This window comes from Vulpes vulpes, chromosome 16, assembly GCF_048418805.1.
Source record: "Vulpes vulpes isolate BD-2025 chromosome 16, VulVul3, whole genome shotgun sequence".
In the NCBI taxonomy this organism is placed as follows: Eukaryota; Metazoa; Chordata; class Mammalia; order Carnivora; family Canidae; genus Vulpes; species Vulpes vulpes.
Window position 1 is genome coordinate 62,983,561 of NC_132795.1, and position 20,109 is coordinate 63,003,669.

The 20,109-nt window shown below is 53.1% G+C and overlaps 1 protein-coding gene across 3 annotated transcripts in view; it reads right to left on the bottom strand.

The window, feature by feature from the left end:
• The window catches only part of SH3RF3 (SH3 domain containing ring finger 3), a 357,161-nt gene that overhangs the window by 103,357 nt on the left and 233,695 nt on the right, over window positions 1–20,109 (bottom strand). For 2 of the 3 annotated variants that reach the window (XR_011997987.1, XM_072742557.1), the window contains exons 4-5: window positions 2,061–2,414; window positions 1,561–1,602 (exon numbers count right to left, since the gene is read on the bottom strand). Coding sequence is in view for 2 of the 3 variants with exons in the window: in XM_072742557.1 (XP_072598658.1) it covers window positions 1,561–1,602; window positions 2,061–2,414 (396 nt within the window). In the remaining variant the exon portion in view is untranslated. The remainder of the gene's footprint in view (window positions 1–1,560; window positions 1,603–2,060; window positions 2,415–20,109) is intronic. The other variant, XM_072742558.1, reaches the window with a different exon arrangement.

Here is a 20,109-nt window from a genome sequence, read left to right on the forward strand (position 1 = left end):
CCTTTCTGATCAGAGTCACATCCATGTAAGGTACCTGTCACATGAGAGCTGGTCTTGCAGACCGACTCATTGGCAGCTGCTCACCCAAGGCCATGCACACCCAAGGCCATGCACACCACGAGCACACACTCAGCCACCCCTTTTCCATGCAGGTAGCTGCTCTTCCAGGACACACAGGCCTGTTGCCACAAACTTTCTATAAACACTGTGCAGTGTTCAACCAGGGTTCAGTAACTGTGACAACCAGTGACCACAGTCGCCCTCATTCTCCAGAAAAAGATGCTCTGGGACCCCTGGCCTAAAGTCCTAAACCTCTGCTCTTGTGGCCCAAGAAGTCCTGGGTGTGTGGGTGGGGGTGCAAACATGTGGGCAGAGCTGGCCTGGGTTTCTGATGACTGGCCTCGTTCATCTCACAGGGGGTTAAGGGTTCATCTTGTCAGTGATGATGGTCTGTGTCACGGCCTGTCTGCAGGGGCCTGGGGGACAGGAGGGCAGGGGTCTACCTGCACACTCCATGCCCCAGGGCACCAGGAGGCCCAGGCAGTCTTGCTCTGCCAGCCTGGAACCCATCGCCTGACATCTGTCTGGCATGTACAGGGCTCCGTTTGTGGATGGAGGCAGGCCTGCAACGATGTTGTGTTTCTCCAGGTTCACAATCACAAAGCCCAGGTCTGCCTGCCAGGCACAGAAACCTGGGACTGGGTCCTGCTCCAGCGTGCCTGGCACAGTGGGGAGACGATCTGCATGGCACCGTGGCCAACTACAGGACCTACAGCTGGCACACGGGTCCTCGGGTGGGCCAGAAGATGGATGTCCTGGTGTGACCACGGGTCAGCACGGTCACACCTAGCCAGGAAGACAGCAGGCAGGTGGCAGAACTGGGGTTGGTCTTGGGTGCATCTGACCTCAGATGGCATGCTGGTGCCTGCAGGACACAGCCTATGGTGGCTTACCCTTCCTATGGCTGCTCAGTGCCACCTCTTATGTGTCCCAATAATTAAGTTAATATGGGATGGGAGATAGGTGGAAACTGCTTTGCTTGACCTCTCACCCTTTTCAATGACCCTGACGAAAGCCTAGAGCCTGGCCATGACTTTCACTTCTAGTGTAACTGCCGGAAAATGGGACTCAGGGTCCCAGTCCTTGCTAGGATGAGCTGACTCAGCACTGAGGTCCCTGTGCAACAAAATGGGACACAAATTAAAAAAAGAAAATATGTTCCCTTCCTACCCTAGAGCCTGTCTCTAGTAGACCCAGACTGCATGGCCTGAACCTGCCCTCTGCCACACTAACTCAGGAGCTGTGGACAGACAGGGGGGCGAGAGCAGGTGAGGATGAGGGCGAGGCAGACAGAATGCTAGAGCCCACACATTGTGGGGCAGGAACTCTGCTGATGTGCACTCAGAAGCTCCTGGGCACACTGGGGAAGCCTGAGCCTGGCAATCATTACCCACGGATTACAGGACACCATGGCCAGCACACGGAGACCAGCACGTGGTGTGTGGGGCAAACAATGGCTGGTAGCTTGAGAATAACGTCCCCCTCTTTCCTTCATCTTACCTCTGGAATGGAACCAGTGCCATGTCTAGAAATAGAAGGTCTCTGTAAAAATAAAAATCGAAGTACTAAACAATGCAGTTCATTCTGGTTCTGAGCTCTTTTGAAATGAGACTAGCAAGTGCTACAGAGATGCTAAAAACATACCATGCTGACAATAAACCGTACCCAGACTTCCTGCAAGACTCGATTGGATGCCCTGCGTGCATGCTGACAAAGGAGGACTTTCTCGAGTACACAGGCCTGTGTCACACACCACCTAGGTCACCTTTCCAACACCGAGTACCACTCCTCCATTTACCCTGGGAGCTACGAGACCAAGGCCTGGGGTCCCTGAGGCCAGGCAGACACTGGGAAGTCATGGTGGCCCCCACGGGCACGGCTGCCGTGGCCTTCCTTCTGCTAGTTGGGAGACCGGACGCTGAGTGCATGGCTGAGGATGCAGCTCCCTACCCCAGGACCAGAGGCCCAGCACCGCCCTGTCCACGACCCGAGGACATTACCTGGGTGGGAGCGCTGCAGGACAGGTGGGCCACGTCCCCGATTCTGGCCGCGGCCCGGGGATCACTGGAGCTGATCAAAACTGGAGCGCTGATCTCCATGGAGTGCCTGTGGCTCGTGGCTTGGGAGGACTTGTGTGTCACACTGAGCGCGGTGAAGGAGTGGCGCTTCTTGGCATTCTTCTTGCTGTCCACACGCCGCTGAAAGGCGCTTACCGCCCCTGTGCTGCTCGCTGAGGGTCCCAGGGCCACACTGGCTGCTGTGCCGGGGTCAGAGGGCACCGGGGCGTGGCAGCCAGACACAGCGGCTGGGCAGGGCTTGTCCATCTCCATGAGCTGCTTGGCCGAGTCGTTGAGCTAGGTGAGAAAGGGAGGGGAAGCTTCAGTAAGTAGACGTCACAGGCTCCAGCCCGCATCCTCCCCACCCGGCAATGTGTTCTCGCTCACATGGCCTTTCCAACAGACCTCCCTGTGAGTGGTGCTGGGCACGAACACAGCAGAGGCAGCAGTGACCCCCAAAGACTTTATTGCAAAGGTCTCCAGAGCAGCTGTTTTTGAGGTAGCCCCATCCTTTCCCAGACTGCCCATTTCTGGGGTGTGAGGTGCACACCTGCAGAGGGCATGGGGCAGGGGAGAGGAAGAAGGAATGCCCAGCCATGGGCCCCACACTCCCCATGGTGACGGGTCTGGCCTGCCTGGCACCACTCTGGCCATGTGGGCAGGAAAACGCAAGGCATGTGAGCAGAATGCACAGCTGTCCCTGGTGACAGCAGGTGGTGGCAAGTGTCCCACCTTCTCGGCAGCAGCCACGGATGCTGTTTGCAGGACCAGGCCCGCCGAAGGCTGATCTGACCCCCAGTCCGTGAGGGGGCAAGACCGTCCTGTTTTCAGCGATTCTGCAAGGACTCGGGGCACTGCTTCTTCCCTTTCTCCCCACTTGTTCCATAAAATAGCAGATGCCTTCACCGGAAAAGTTTGCCTCTGACAAAAGTTCAATCCCAGGCAGTGCTTATCAGGTCAGGTGGGATGGGCTCGAGCCCCTGAGCAGCCTGGGGGAACCAGGGTCAGCTCCCAGGCTGGCTGACGGCCTTCCCTACCAGAGCTGTGCTGGGTGGCACCTGAGGTGGGCAAGGCCTCATGCTCCTGGAGATCCTGGGGGGCCTCAAGGTCAACTACCTTCTGCGAGCCAACTTGACTCTGCCTCCTGCACTCCCAGCAAGTTTTCCATCCCAGGTGTGCAACAGAGCCCTTCCTTCTCGGTCTGTGCTGGGCTCAACCTAAGTTCCTACTCAAGGGGCAGCGTGCACAGAATAGAGGACAGAGAACTGGTTACCATGTGTTCAGTGTGGCCAGGAAGACAATGTGATGTGAGAAGCAGCCTGGGAACGTCTCTTCAAGATGGGTTAAGTAAATGTTGTTTTGCTAGGTAATGCCTGTAAAATTCTACTCTTTGTCCCTCATCCTTTCAGAAGTAGCAGAAGAAATAGAGTCACCACCAGCTAGCCCTGTGGGAGCCCTGGTTCAGGAAGCACAGAGTAAATCATGAAGGAGCTCAAGCCTTGCGTTTTGTTTCCTCCTGAGCCAACAAACAGCTGGGGGTGTCATGGGCTCAGGTGGGCCCGGCTGGCCCACAGTTTCTGCCAGCGCACTGTGGCTCTGCTGGTGCTGGGAGCAGTGGCCACAATGACCCCCTACATCACTGGGCATGGGTGCCCTCGTCCAGCTTCCCGAGCACAAGGCAGCAGCAGGTGGTTGGATCCCAGTGTGGCAGCAGGCAGGCGAGGCGGCATGCCTGCTGGGCTCCAGCCCTGCTCTTTTTTTTCTCAGCACACATCACATCCCTAAATGTCCAGCCTATGGACACAAGCTCTTTGAATTCCCGAAGGGCAAAGGCTCTGAGGCCAGTAATTGCCCAGCTCCGGCACCGCTCTCTGAACGAAGGTGATGGCCTGGAGCACACCTCCCTGGTCCGACATGGAATAGGTGTTCTTGCAGGTGGACAGGGACATCCCCAGCCCATCCATTTCTTCTTAGCATTCTCAAAGGTGAAAAGGTTCCTTCACTCTGAAGAAGCACCAGTTTTCCTAAAATTCGCTTCAAGATCTGGGCCTCAGCCAGGGTTTTTCTGCATGACAAGGGAGGCAAGCACAGGCGTGCCTGTCCCTGAGAGGCCTCCAGTGGCTCAGGGGTGTGGGCAGGGATGGTGGGAAGGATGCTTTCATTGGCAGGCTCTCTGCCAGAGCAGTGTCTGTGATGGGCTCCTGCATGTCGCCCTTGACACCGCAATAAAACTAGAGAAGAAAATCAGAGGAGAAAGGGGGATCAGAAAGACAAAGTGTGTCGTGTGTCATCCAGGAGGCTGTGTCATCCAGGAGGCTGAGGGGCCCCAGCTCCCACTTGGATTTGAGATGCCAGCAGCAGGGAACCCCCACGGTCCTGCCACAACATTGGGGGGTGGGCTTCAGCGGTCACCCACGCATGGGAAGTAGAGATAACATTCCTACCACAGACAGAACGTCAGAGGTCAGTGAGGCTGAGCCAACCAATAAGCCTTAAACTCAGAGGCCAGAGTTTCAGGGTGTCCAGGCAGAGCGAGCCACCCCAGGCTGAGGTCCAGGAGGTGTCAGGTGAGTGCATGGGGCACAAGTCACCCTAGAGTCGGTATCTGAGTTAGGGCCTGGGATAGGACTTGGCTTGGTCACGACTGTCCAACTATCTCACGTAGTTGCCCTGTGATTCTGCTGAGTGTGAGAAACGTGTGAGAAACTCTAGGATAACCCACCTGGGATGGGCCATGACACAGGGTGTCCAGAGGAGGGGCCACCCAGGGCAGATGTGAGGGACAGTGAAAGGGAAGAGGGTACAGCAAAGATGCATCTCCCTTCTCCACACTGTGGTCCCCATGCGCCCCCAGAGGGAGCATCAGAGTGTGGGTGGCACCCCACATGCCCCTGGCCTTGCCTTGGCCACTTCCAAGGCTACATGGACATCAGAGAGAGAGTACTCGGGTTGCTGGCAGAGCCTCTGCCTGAGAGGTCAGGGGAGAAGGCAGGACGCAGGGCCCTCCTGAAATATGCACCAAACCATGGGTGCAGAGTAAAGAGTTCAGGGCTAAGGGCGAGGCACAGTCCAAGGTGCAGGAGCCACCCCCAGGCCCTTGCTGAGCTGGGGATGTGCACAGGAGCTGGGTGGGGGGCTAGGCCTGGAGGGGTCCCACCCACCTGCCGTGGAGTCTGGGTCAGCCCTGGGATGGTGGAGGACAGACCACAGGTTCACACCCAGCCTGTACTACTAGGGTGTGCAGCTGGTAGCATCCTGATGAGTTAATAACAATAAAAAAAAAAAAGGCCCCTCTGAATTTAAGCAGTGAGAGCAGGGTATGCTTCATCTCCATAATGCCAAGCAGATCACACACGCAGCAGTAGCTGCTTGTCCAGCCCCTGCAGACGCCCAGGCGAGGGCTGTAGAGCTGTCAGCATTTCCATTACAAATACCTGCCTTTCCCAGGGAGGTTTTGAAAAACTCACTGTAGGCCCCAAAATGTGTGATCTAAATCCAGGATTATTTCCTTTGAAACGTTTCTTCCAACCAGGCTCAGCTGTTTTGCTCTATTTTATGACTTTATTCATTTGCTTCTACGGTGCTGGCTCACAGAACAGACCGGTGGCCATGGCCTCGCACGGCCATCCTGGGGCTTTTTGCACACCTGGGCTCGGTCTCCCGGGCCCCAGTGCTCTGCACCAGGCTGCAGGCCGCAGGCCAAGTGGCCCACAGAGGAGCAGGAAGCAACAGGGACAACGCCTGCCACATACGGGCAGCAGAGCCCAGACCCAATACCTTCATGTGGAACAGCAGTATATGGATATATTAGCACTGATGCCGCCCAATGTTGGGCTAAAATAACCTGGTTCTTCCTCCCAAGCAGTTGACCTGGAGCATCTCACGTAGTTGCCCTGTGATTCTGCTGAGTGTGAGAAACGTGTGAGAAACTCTAGGATATCCAGGCATGGGCACAACAGAGGCATACGCGGGTCCAGGGCAGAGGGAGCCATGATCTGAGCTGAGGCCACAGCAGCTGGGAGCACCACGGGGGCTGGCCTGGCAGGACCTGCTCACTGATGGCCACAAGGCTCATCCCAACACCGCTCAGTCCTCGAGACCTTTCCCCAGCAGGCTGCTCAAGGCCAACCACGCCGCCCCCCTCTCAATGGACACCAGAGTGTGGGCCGCATGCCCATGGTGGGCACTGAAAGGGAAGGCCAATAAATGTCCAGAGAGATAGACATGGTCAGCAAGCCGCAGGAGTAGGGAGGGTTTCCTCCCTGTGCTGAGCGGTCCACACGTCATCCGTGGCCAGAGCCCCTGCCATCTCTGCGGTAGGCCAGTGGCTGGCCAATGAAAGCCCCTCCCAATGAAGTTGACAGTTCAGCATTAGCTTCTTCACTGAACCTTTGCTTTGGTGACAAGCAGCTTCTTGTTGGAGCCGTGTGTACAGGGGATTAAGCCGTAATTTGCCACCCCGGACTGGACTAGACAAGCACACGGCCGGTAAACAGATGGTGGGCCGGCAGATTCCACGCCGACTGCTGCACCTCTGTGACCGGCTCCTGGCAGCGACCGTCCCCACTGGGGGAGCTGCCAGCGTCTTCCCAATAAGCTCCGATTAGCCATGTCATGTGACGCTCAGGGCTGGGCCCGTCCACGGCCTGACTGCAGGACACCTTTGCCTCGCACGTGCCTGGGCAGCAGCTCCTGCAGTACACCTCCAGGTGCAGCCTCCATTTCTCATCTCCTCAGACTCCAAATGGGGCAGTGCCCACCTGCCCGAGGCCTCCACGCCCCAGAAGCCAGATGGCTCTGCTCTCCCCGGAGCAGGCTACAGCCTGTCTCGTGGGCCTGAGGGATGCTGCCCAGGTAGCCTGGGAGCCCCAGGGGAAGGACCGAGGAGGCTGTAAACTCTGAAGTCACCCCCATTGTTCCCCCCACAAGCAGAATGCTAGAACATTCTGTGAATGGCTGCTTCCTGCCAATGGTGAAGAGTGATATGTGGAGGGGAGAACGCGTGCTTCCTGGAATTCTGCCCCAGGATGCTCCCCGCTCCCACCAAGATGTGCTTCTGGCAGTGACAGGGCTCTGCTTCCCCATCTGAACATGGCTGGTCACCGATCTGCTCCTCTCCTCAGAGAGATAGAACACACGGGCCTGGGCTGCTGTTTGCACACAGACACCCCGCCCCCCCCCCCCCACACACACAATGCACCCAAGAACCCCTATTCTGCCCGCTTGGGGATGGGAATAGAAGACATCTCCAACTTCCATACAAAATGGAAACAAAGTGGCACCAACATGGACCAGTCTCACTGGGTTTGTTCATGTATCCTGAGGACAGTCAGTGCCCCTGGAAGGGATGGCACCTGGCAGGCCTGTCCCCTCCCTCTGTGGGAGGCCCTCTACAGTAGCCAGCCCAAGCCCCAAACACTCAGCCGCCACCCATGTGCCTCGTCCCCGGGTCCGGTCAGCCATGGCGCGCCCCAGTCAGGGACCGCGGGTCTCCCCTGGCACAGGACCCTTTTCCCAGGCCTCTGCCTCACCAACTTCGTCAGCTCAGGTGTGGTCTTCCTCCACGCCACTCTTCTCTCCAGCCACAGAAACATCTGGAAACATCAGAACTGAAGGGTTCTTCTTTCCATTGTTGCAATAGTTCCATACGAAGTCCTCTTAGAGTCACCACTAGAGAGGTGGCATCCTGGCTGCAGGTGAATTTGGGGACCAGGTTGAATAAAGAAGGCTCTCACCTGCAAGCTCAGGTGAGCCCTGAGGCCCCCGCAGGGAGCCTGAGGCTAGCAAGGGATTTTGGCACTTGATCCTGGGCAGGGCTCAGTGACCTGAAATCAGCAGTGCTGGCCAAGAGGACTTGAGACTGAGGGAATGTGGGGGGATCTTTTAAAGAAGGAGTAAGACCGGAAACCAGACATGCAGGCTGCTGTCAGATACAACATGCAAGAAGAGACAATGGGGCGAGGGGCCCTGCAGGTCTCAAGTAAAATACCAGGAAACCTCCATCCTAACCCAGAGGCGAGAAGTCCAGTCTACATGTGTCCGCACCCCAGAGCAACAGGCTGGAGATGGAGACCAGGGGGAGGGAAGCATGTGTCTTTCCTTTCTTGGAAATCCAGGAAGCCAAAGAGGGGAGCAAGCTGGAAGGCAGGTGTCACCATTTAAAATGCAGGCAACCAGTGGATGCAGGCACACAACCGCTACTTCCTGAACACCTGTGGTGTCCTGGCTCCACTCCTGGGGATGCTCTGGTGAGGGCGAGGGGCTGCCCTAGTAAAGCCTATACTTCTGCATGGGGCGAACTCTGGGAGCTTTGTAAAGCTGTGGATTTTGGCTCAATAGGTCTGGGATGGCCCTCAAGTTTCTGCATGTAGACAAACTCCAGGGAGACACTGCTGTGGCTCTTGCAGACCCATGGTGGCTGGAACAGATTGCTTTGCGCTCTCCCCACAGAAGAGCCACATGACCAGAGATGGAAGCCTGGGCTTGGCACACAGCTTTAATGTGAGGCTTCCCCCCTCATCCCCCGGTGGGCTCGGGAGAACACAGGTCACCAGGCCTGCTAGTTGGCCTATTATTCGTGACAGCTTCACAAACTCAGGAGTGGAGGAAGACTGGCCTTTACTCGCCTGAAACTTTTGTCAGGAAAAATCTCAGGAGCCTCCCGCCTCCAGAGGTGGGCAGGCACACACGGCTGACTGCATTTTGATCTGTGCTCGTCTGTAAAACACTCCGTTCTTTGGGGACCAGATCGTCAGCAGGAGCAAGTGAGAAGAGAATGATCTGCTTTCAGCTCTGGCCCCCCTCACCCTCCTCCTCGAAGGCTGTCTCGGGAACACAGCTTGTGCCTTTGATGAGCAAGGCCTTTGTGACCAAAACAAGGATTCTGGAGCACTGACTGAGAAGGTTAAAGCAGACAGGGGATGACTGCCAGCCATGCACAACACAGTTCCACCCTCGCCCCACAAGGCTCATCTGACCCTCATACCCACCGTCCAAGGTCCACACGGCCATTTCACAGAGGAGTACACTGAGTCTCAGAGGAGAAGTTTAAGTGTCTTGTTCCAAATCACACAGTGAACAAGTGGCCAGATGGCATGCCTACCACATGTCTGTGGGTCTGCCATTGTTCCCTTCTTACTGCAGAGTGTGGAGATGCTTTCTGGTCCTGCTACATCTTTGGGTTAAAAAATTATCATAGCCATCAGGGTACATCTATGCCTTCTGCAATCAGAGGGGTTTGGGTTCCTTTTAGAGATTCAAATGTGGACCTTTAAAAAAAACCAGACCTTTTTTGGGAGCATGAAAATTAGGTCAGGCAAATTCTCACCCTGGGAGGACCCCAATTGCAATTATCAAGGGTGGGGGCTATTTCTATTCTCTTTCATTTTATTGCAAACGGGCAGGGACCTCACAGGCCTGACAACAATGCCAAACCTTTTTTTACTGGAAAATTGAACTCTAGACATTTGTACTACACATGCCAACACCCTGGGCTGACATTTTCCCATTCGCTCAACATGTATTAGTCGTGCACCTGCTATGGGAAAGGCTTTTCTACCCTGGGAGGTATCCCCATCCTCATAATTAAGCACTCTTCGAGGTGATGAGCCCCCCAGTGGTGTAGTGGAAGCCATCATCCCAGTCTGCTGGCCAGTCTGCGTTGACCCACACCCACCCAGCCCAAGGCAGCTGCTTCTTTTCTCTTCTGTTCTCTCCGTGTCCTCTTCTCAAGGTGACTGGATTGGACAGGTGAGGCTGCACTTGCCAAAGTGGGCTGCTGAACTGAAGCAGTTATTCAGATGACTGAGGTTTCAAACAAGAAATATCCAGCAATTAAGACAAAGCTGTAGACCCGAACTGCCTAGACAATTGCTTAATCTTGCATATAAAGACTGAGTTCAGGTGAGGATTTTGGAAGAGATGATACTAAGAATTAAAGTGCAGGGTGGGGAATGGGATTCATTTCAACACCCCATTACCACAGACTCGACAAGGACACTTGTCAGACCAGGACACTTCCCATGAAAAGGGGGCGGCACATCCCCTGGTCCCCTAGAAGCTTGTAGAGCAGGGGCTGTTTCACATACCTCTATGGTGCTTGCAGCTCAGAGTGGGGGCAGCTGGGCATGGCTACCCACCGCCTTGGCAAACCTGTCCCACCCCTTGCCCTCGCAGATCACGGTGACATTCACATCATAACCCTCTATGACCCTGTGCTGCCCTGACAGCACCTTCCTGAGAGTCAGAGGGGGGCCCTGGTCCTCTGGGGCACCTGTGACAAGGCAGTGAGTCCTGGCCGCGACCTCATGGCCACCATCACTGCCATGTGGGCTCCTAAGCGGCCCTGAGATAGAAAGGCAGTGTCCCTGCTTGGGGAGTGGGTCCCTCCACTGCAACCAGAAACTACACAGCAGGCTCCCCCTTTCAGCTTCTGCTCCAAGTTGTCACCCCTTCCTTCTCAGGCACGTACCCCAGTTACCATGGGGAACAAGGCTTCCTCTCCTTTGAATTCAGCCTCTCATTAGTGGGTTATGTTCCCTGTCCTAGCAATCACACTCTCCATTCAGTATCTGAGCCCACAAAAAAGGAGAATTCCAAGGAGTCTGATAAAATTATAGAAGGAAAAAGAACTTCACTCATTTGATAAGAATGTGTGAAACTCAGGAAAAAAGCTCATAAGCAGCAAAGAATTACGATTAGCACCCTAGCAAGGTGTGTCCTGTCAGCAAAGCGACCGCTTAGAAGTTTTGAGATTCGTGTAAGGCTCCTATCATAATTTTGTCTGAAGATAAAATGTAGAAGGAAAAAAAAGGTTGTTTTTCAACTAAGGAGAGGAACACAAAGACACCATTTATTCTCCATTTTCTGTAGAACCCTCAAGGGGACATCTCGCTGCTTGGAAGGTAGCAAGACATGGGACTGTCCCAGCAGAGACACCCCCGTGCCACAAAGCGCACTGCCTGGGGGGGGTGGTGCTTGCACCTGTATCTCTGACTGTCTCAGACCAGCACCGACTGAAACAGTGTCACAGAAGTCACAGATTTTGGGCAGCTGAGAAAGGAGGAAAAGGGAACCATGAAGGGATGTGGCTGGTACAGAATTCAGATTCAGATGGCAGACAACAGCTTCTTTGATGGTACCAGGGCCAGGCCAGCAAGGTGACCCAGTCCAGGGCCCTGCAACCTTTACCCCCCAGCAGTAATGCCCTTCTGGGCATACAGCGCCAGTAAATTACATACGTGTTCTACTGTACCACTATATTAACACGCATCAGAAAACATACACATAATAGAAATTGAAAGGAGTCAGAAAAATTTAAATAATAAATTTGAAAAAAGTTCTAATATCTCCTTTCTTTACTCACAGAGCTTCATGCATCCTATTTTGTTTTTGTTTTTTTTTTAAGATTTTATTTATTTATTTGAGAGAAAGAGAGTGTGAATAAGATTGGGAAGAGCAGAGGGAGAAGCTGACAGCCCCTGAGCAGGGAGCCGGATGTGGGACTCGATCCCAGGACCTGAGATGAAGGCAGACAGATGCTCAACCACTGAGCCACCCAGGCGCCCCATTGTGTACCCTACTTTGAAGATCTCTAGCCAACAGGAATTTTTAAACTGCCAATTTAGTGGGTCTTGATCAGTGTTTTCTAAAAAAAAAAAAAAAAAGAACCAGATTAAAAGAGAAAATGCCAGAATGCATCATGAGCTAAGGGTAAAAGTAGCTGGAGGACATGCTGGTTTAGTTTCACATACACACTGGTGCATTCTCTGGGTCACTATGTAAAAAGCATTTCTCATCGTAAGATGCAATCTAAGACGGCTGAAAGCCATTGGTATTAAGAGGGAAAGAGAGACATTTCCCTGTCAAGAAATAAAAGTCCTCTTTTCCCTGTCTACATGGCTTCAATGTGTGGTGTGAGGGTGCCTGGGGGGCTCAGCTGGTTAAGCGTCTGCCTTTGGCTCAGGTCATGGCCCCAGGGTCCTGGGATGGAGCCCGCTCAGTCTGCTTCTCCCTCTGCCTCTGCCTCTGCCACTCCCCCAGCTCTGTCTTCCTCTCAAATAAATCTTATTTAAAAATGTGTGGTATGGTGCCTCCAGCCCCCACGGCCTGGTGCTCCGCATGAATAGCTGGAAAGCCTTTCTGGGGACACCCAGGCACCATAGGCTCCCTGCGGAGGGCCCAGGTTGAGAACACTGCTTGCTGGGCATCTCTGGGTGGCTCAGCGGTTTGGCACCTGCCTTCAGCCCAGAGCATGATCCTGGAGTCCTGGGATCGAGTCCCACATCAGGCTTCCTGGATGGAGCTTGCTTCTCCTCTGTGTCTCTCATGAATAAATAAATAAAATCTTAAAAAAAAAAAAAAAAAAGGAAACACTGCTTGCCTCTGAACCCACCCAGGCCTTTCTGGTCTCCTCTAGCAACGCACATCTTTGAAACTACACACCAGCTGGGTTCGAGGATTTAAGGCCACAAGGGAGATGCTCATGGCCCCATCTGTCCTTGTTGACCCTGGGCACCTGTGTATCTGCAATGGGGCCCTGTCATGCAGGGGACATCTCTGAGACCAACTCCCAAGGGTAGTGAACAGAACTTATGTAGCCAAGAGACCCGGGATGCCACCCACGGCAAGCTCCCGGTATGGCAAGGGACATAGCTTGGCTCTGGTTTGAGGAATGCTCACCAGGCTGTCACCGAGTTGTCCTGCTGTGGTCTTACATTCTGACTGCTACTTCCTCACCACTGAATCATAAACAGCTGTCAAGCACTCACAGTGCCTGCAGACATGCATCTCCTCCATGCCCTCCCTCCCTCTCTGCCTCTGTCCCTGTCTCCATCTCTCTCTCCCTCTCTTTTGAGATCTCAGGGCAACCCCTGTATCAACACCATCAAGATCTCAGAGCTGATATAGTTTTGAAATTTAGAGCCTACTTCTTCCTCTTGTAAATAATCATCTCACTTCACAAATGAATCATGAGCTTCGTGCTGGGCATGCAGTAGATGCTCAACAAATAGTCAACGAATGGATGCAGCTAACGTGTGTGTGTGTGTGTGTGTGTGTGTGTGCATAATAACGTCTACTTACTGAGTACAATCTAAACGGCAATTCTGTGCTTTGAGCTGTGCTCTCATCAACACCCCCCCCCACACACACACCAGGCCGGGGGCTGAAACTCACACCTGGCTTTGTGCACACCCACCCACTGGCTAAGAGGAGAGGGCATGCTGGAGCTGGCACTCCCAAATCTGAGCCTGAGCCCAGGGTCTGAGCTCCCAGAGAGAGCGGGAGCCCCCTCGGTTCAGAGTACTCACTCATCCTCACCAGCTGTCACATGTGAGCTGCACACAGCAGCACGTGGCCGGAGAAGCTTTTCATAGAAAGAACTTCCCATAGGGATCTATTCCATGGTCACAAAGTGGGTGTGAGAATATTCAGAATTCATAAATGCAAATCCACTGAAAGATCTATTAGAGAAAGATCAGGGTAAGTGAGGAAGGAGCTTAATTTCAATGGTTATGGACCGAGGCCAAAAGTGATAGGAGTATTTCAAGGTAGGGCAGGCACAGGTGGGTACAAGAACACATGTGTGCATGCGTGCATGCATGTGCTGTGTGCACAGACTCTTAAGCCAGCATTCAGGTCATGGAGATTTCTGGTTCAATGCAGGTGAGGATGTGATCTGAAGCCTCTGTGGCCTGCTCAGCAGTGGTCAGATGGCTCTGAGGAGCTGGTGCAGAGGCTGTAAGGAAGACCTGGGCGGGCTGCTGGGGACTCCTGGGCAAACCGGCTGCAGGGCACAGGCCCAGATAGACTAGCTGGGGGAGAGGTGTCCCCTAAAGCACCTGAGTTTGGTACTACAGAAGTAGAGGATCTGATTACTGAGTACACACATATTAGATGCTTGCTGTATGCCAGCGGTTTTGCTTGGCACTGAAGGTACATCAATGGAAAAAAGTAGATAAAACCCCTGGCTTCATGGAGACCCAGCCAGTAAACAAATAAATATGGAGGAAAAAAGTCTGCAAGAAGGTGCACTGGGAGGGGTAGGGCTGCACAGTTACAGGCAGTGGTATGGAAAGGCCTCTCTGAGACAACACCCAAAGGACACGAGCAAGGGAACCTATTGACACCTGAGGGAAATGTGATGGGAGTGAGTAGGAACTGCAAGTGCAAAGGCCCTGGGGTGGGAGCAGGGCTGGCAGTCTGAGGAGGAAGACGGAGGCCAGGGAGGCCAGAGCACACTAGTGGTGGAAATAAGGTCAGAGGTGACGAGGATGAGCGGGCAGCCTTGGCTTTGCTCTGAGTGAGACAGTTGGTCTGCAACAGCAGATGGACATGTGAGGTGCATGTGGCAAGGCCCCCTGACTATTGTGCTGGCGGTACACAAGGGCTTTGAAGCTATTGCAACAATGTCACTGGAAAATTCTCACAATTTAATGGGAAAAAAGCAAAATGGAAATACTGATGCAGCACAATCCCAAATTTGTCCACAATATATGTAAATTTATACATAGAAAAGAATAAAGGAAATAAAACAATATGCTAACAATATTTCATTTTTTTCCTAACGTGCTCATTTATATTTACTGGTAGGATTATAGGCATTAATTTTATAGGATTATTTTTTTTTGTTTGCATTTTTCTGAATTTCCCCGTTTTGAACAATAACCTGGTGTTATTTTCACAATCACAAGTTATTAAAAACAAAAGCGCAGATCAGGCTGGGATATTGATCAACCTACAGTGACATTTCCTGAGTTGTGGCAAGAACATATTTTATCTTTTCCATTTTGTAAAAAGTGCATGAGGTGCCATAAAAAAATTGTTGTTTTTTAGTTTAGTGAGATGCAGTATTTTTTTGGAGCATGACGTTTCAGGAAAGGGCTAGCAAAGTTGGCCTCCTCCCAGGTGGCTTGGCTTCTGGCCCTGGCTGGGTGGTGGCACCTTGATGTGGGACTGCAGACAGGCTGTCAGAGTCTAGAGCCCTCAGGGAGCTTCACCTGGCATCATGCTCCCACAGGGGGCTCAGAGAGCTCAGTAGGTAGAACGGAATCTTGGCCCAAATGGAAGGGAAATGGAAGCCCTGAGAGGTTAAGCAGAGGACAGAGTAGGGGCCAGCAAGCCAGGCCCGCAAGCCAAGTCCAGCCCAATGCCTGTCACTGCACATAGTGTGGGGACACGGCCACACCGGCTTACCTGTTGTGTATGACTGCTTCTACCTAACAAACTAGCACTTGAAAAACCAATGTGCCAACTCTGCCCTGGAACAGTGCTCTGTCTCAGCCTGCGCTCCTGTCTCCTCCCCAACTGACTGCTGGGAAGGAAGGTGGGCACAGCGTCTCTTAACATCTTATAACAGACACAGAAGTAGTAGGATGCACCCAGTCATTGGTGTCAGCAGCCACCACGCTGCTATTCCTCTGTCACGTGCTGCCTGCCCTGTTCCCCTGGTTGTTTGGAGCAGTTAAAGCAAAGCACAGAAACCATATGATGCCACCTGTGGCTGCTCAGTGGACAGAGATACACACTGTCACTGGCTCGCCTCAGGGACTGGTGGGGGGGAGACAGTAATTCTAGGTGGGTGTGCTGGCTTTTCAGTCTCCACTCAGGTGGGTGGGGAGGTCCCTGGGTCTCTGCTTTGAGGGTGAGGAACCAGCAATTTCCCTGATTCCAGGCCTGATCTATGTTCTCCTACTGAGATTTATCTATAATTACGTTAACCTTTCAACTTCCCTCTCTCAGACACTCATCTTTTCCTCAGCTGGATCCAAGAACAGGGTGTGAACACTTAATAGGACCAAAAAACCCCAATGACAGCCCAACAGATTCTCTGCAAAATTTATATATTTAAGAACATGTTAGCATATGAACTATTTGGCCAGGAGAAACACAACCAGGAGCAGAGCCTCAACCACACCTTCACCCCCTCCAAATATGAAAAGGTTTATAGAAGCAGAAACAGACCCCCTGGGATTGTCTTTCTGTACGTGGTCCTGGACCTTGCCTCCGAGGTCGGCAGGCACAGGGCTGTGCAAGGAGCTGGCTGGGAGGGCAAGGGTGCCTCCAGGGCAGCTGTGGGAGCAGAGAGGCATTCCTCTGCAGGCCTGCGCCTGCACCCCCTGCCTCTCCCATGCTGCAGTCCCACCGAGTGCTGGGCTGCTTCGTTTTTGAAAGCTGGACTGTTCCACACAAGGGTCCCTGGTCCACCCACTTCATGGATACCCATTCTCCAAATGACGTTTCCTTCACTCTGAATGAAACACAATACTATTCCAAATAAACTTTTTAACACGTTGGTGTTCTTTTCCTCATTCATATGGTCAGTCTCCAACACAACACTCCAGCAGTAAACACGATTTTGTGGTAAGTCTCATGTGCTCCTGCTTCCTGCTCTCTTCACAGGCTCTAACAACATTAAAGGGAATGTTATTTTCTTTTTCTTTTTTTTCAAATATTTTATTTATTTATTCATGAGAGACACACAGAGAGGCAGAGGGAGAAGCAGGCTCCCTGCAGGGGAGCCTGATGTGGGACTTGATCCCAGGACCCCAGGATCACACCCAGGGCCAAAGGCAGATGCTCAACCACTGAGCCACCAGGCATCCCAGGAATGCTATTTTCTAACACATAGTTCACACTCTGTGCTAGCCAGTGTTCTATGAACTTTACTCATGTTACTGATTTAATTCATACCTGAGCGAAGTGAGGTAGGCAAGTATATTATCCCCAGAACACGGATTAGGAAACTGAGGCATGGGGAGGGGAAGTCTGATGTATGGGGGAGCAGGGCTGGCCCCCTGCTCTACCCAGGGCCAGTACCACGGGGGCAGTGAGAGGCCAGGGGTGAGGCCAGGTGGGTTCCATGGGTCCGCAGGCTGCGGTAAATCTGGATTGATTCCAAGAGCCACAGGCCCCACAAGAGGTTTCGCAGGAGTGAGGCCACTCAAGTAACCCTTGTAGGGATGGTTCTGGTCACCGTGTGAGATGGAGGTCACAGACAAGGTGGGCCCACGGCGGCTGGGAGAGGGTGAGAGGTAGCACCTACAGGGGGCTAAGGCCCCGGGGGTCTCTGATCACTGCAACTTGAAAACTTTTAGTCCAGGAGGTTTTGTCTACACTTGTGTCTCACTAATGAGCCTGTAGGTTGAGGCAGGGGTGGGCATACGGATGACATGGACATGGTCGGGAGAGTCAGTGAGCTCAGAGACACAGGCAGTATGAACAGAGATGGACCCAAACCCAGACTCACAGGGAGTGAGCAAACACCTCCACTTGGAGCAAACACCTCCATCCTCAGAGAGGCTGGCCCCCCGCCGCCTCCTCGACCTCACCCTACTCAGCCTGCTCTGTCTGCTGGTCACCACTGCCCCTCAGCCATGAGCCAGCTCAGGCCACCACCTGGAACCTGCACCTGGAACCTGCACTGCTCACTCACAGGTGGCCTCCTGGGTGGGGCCTTCCAAACATGCTAATTAGTATTATAGTCCCCTCACCTCAGCTTCGTGCCCCTCCTGCCAGCTTTCTTCTTCTCCACAGAGAATATATTACTTTCTAGAATTTGTTTCTTTTCTCCAGTCTTTGTCTCCTCCCACTAGAATATGGGTTTCAAGACATTTCTTTCCTGTTTTGTTGGCAGCTGCATCCCCAGGGCCAGGCACATGGCAGGCACTTCAGCAAATGAATGAACAGAAGGGATGGGTGAATGAAGAAAAGAACAGTGGTGTGAAAGATAGAGTCTGCAGAGCACTGTGGTGCTCTCTCAAAGGCTAAGACACGCCCACAGAAACCTAATGAAGGAACAAACAGATCTCCAGCTCTTGATAACCGCCCTGGCATCGGCAGATGTATTTCTATTTTACAGTTGGAGACGGCAAGACTGAATGCGACTGCGTTTGCCCTCCCTGGAGACAGAGCCAGGCACTCCTCCCAAAAGGCTGTGCCGTAGAGGGTATGCTGCCTTCACCCACAAGGGGCAGCCCAGGTAAGTGTTGGAGCAACTAGGAATCCTCTACAATCTCATTAAAATGTTTTCCCAGAGAGGCTAACACAGTCCTGCAGTGTGCCGAGGGTCTACAGGCAGGGAGATAGGCAGGAAAACCACCGAAAACAGAGACATCTGGAAAACAGTGGTCGACAAACCAAGTCTTTGTCTCCGCTTGCAACAGAAGAAGAGTCCTCAATAGCTTCAAACTATAACTCTTAATTGCTCTCACTTTGAAGACGTGAAAAAAATAAAAGCAACAGAGAATAGCTTTGAGTTTCTCTAAGTCCAGCAGAAACCAAATGAAGCCAGAATTAGCTGCATTTTCTCATTTTGCAATAATCTGTTGAACTGTGGCAACAAGACAGCATCTCCCATATGCACAGGCATGGTGTGAGCATTCACCTGAATCCTAAAAAGATCCTGGCCACCAGCAACTCAGGCCCCCTCCTTTCCAAACAGGAAGCATTACCAAAGGGTAACGGAAAGAACAGCATAAGGACAGGGGAGGCCATCTCCAACAGGCTCTCAGGGTCAGTCTTGGTGAGAGTTCACTGTCCAGGCTCAGAACTACTGGTAAAGTGGCCGCTGGGACCCGGGGGCAGGTGTCTCCACTAATGCTCGTCAGGTCTGGAGGGAAGACACCCGAGGCCCCTGGCGATCCCAGTGACGCCACATGGCTGTCTGCTTCCAGGTGTTCTTGCACTGAACACAAGCCTGAGCCTCAGCCCAGAAATATCCCACCACCACCTCATTAACACCTGCAGTCAAATCTCCGTGGCTAAATATGCTTCACCATCACGTCTGGAGAACAGCCACCACCACCACGGCCTGCCCAAGGAGGTGAGGGGGCCTACAAGCAGCACTCTGCTGGGGTGGGCGCTCCCATGATCCCAGCCGAGGCCAACCCCTGGGGCTAAGTAGAATCTGACAAGACAAGTTTCCTCCCCAAGTTCTTAGGCTCGGGCCCACCCAGACCCACCACATCAGGTTCTGGAGCTCCCTGGGTGTTTCTAACACTCACTGAAGTTTCTGAGTCACTGGCCTGGACTACTCCAAAAGGAGTGGTAAACATGAAGAGAGAATAGGAACGCAGAGAAAAGGGTTAAGGTGGTGGGGTATAGCCATGCCAGAGGGAGGGCCAGTGGGGGTGGATGGCTCAGCACCCCATGGGGCAGTGGTCGGAGCAGACGCAGAGGAAGACAGAGGGCCCAGGAAGGGTGCTCCAGGTAGGTAAGAAGGGAGCCTGTCCTTCGCCCCTGGGTGTGCGGGACGGAGACCACCCACTGAAGCACTCGAGGGGAAGGGAGAAAAGCAGCTGGAGCCCGAGGCAAACACGGTTGCACAAGTACGTGGTGGGCACACTTGCTTTCCCACTAGAGGAACCGGAGGCTGCGACATGGTGACAGGTTGGGACACAGCAGCCAGGAATGGCTACTCTTTACTGTCACCTCACCTCTGTTTTCAGTTGACTCCAGGCTGAGACATCTTCAGTCCCTACTTGTCTCTTGAAGATGGAAAGTCACACAGGCCTTCTCTGGCTTCCTGCTTGGCCCACGGGCAGCTACACCACTCAGGTGTGGGCTCCTCCTCGTCCCCCAGATGCTCCCGCTGAGATTGCTGAGCAAGGGCAGCAGTTTTCCTGGGGACCTGCTGAGTCTGGTGCTGAAAGCACCCCAGCCAAGGCCTTGCCAGAAGTTTGATAAGTCATGTGAAACTGGCTCACAAGCCAACAATACCACACAGGTGCACTGATTGCCTGTCTTATGCCAACACAATGCTAAGATCGATAAGGGAAAACAATTATGTGCTACGGGGTCTAGCCTCTTATACCTGTAGTTAGGGAGGCAAAGAACGACAATGAACCCAAAAACTAGGGAATGTACAACATTGTATTATGAGATGTTAACCTCAGAAGTGATTCAAAACCAGCTGAAGCAGTGAGAAAGCAGGGTGAGCTGGTACCTCATCACTTGTCTTTGTTGGGGGAACCCCCAATGATCACACACATGT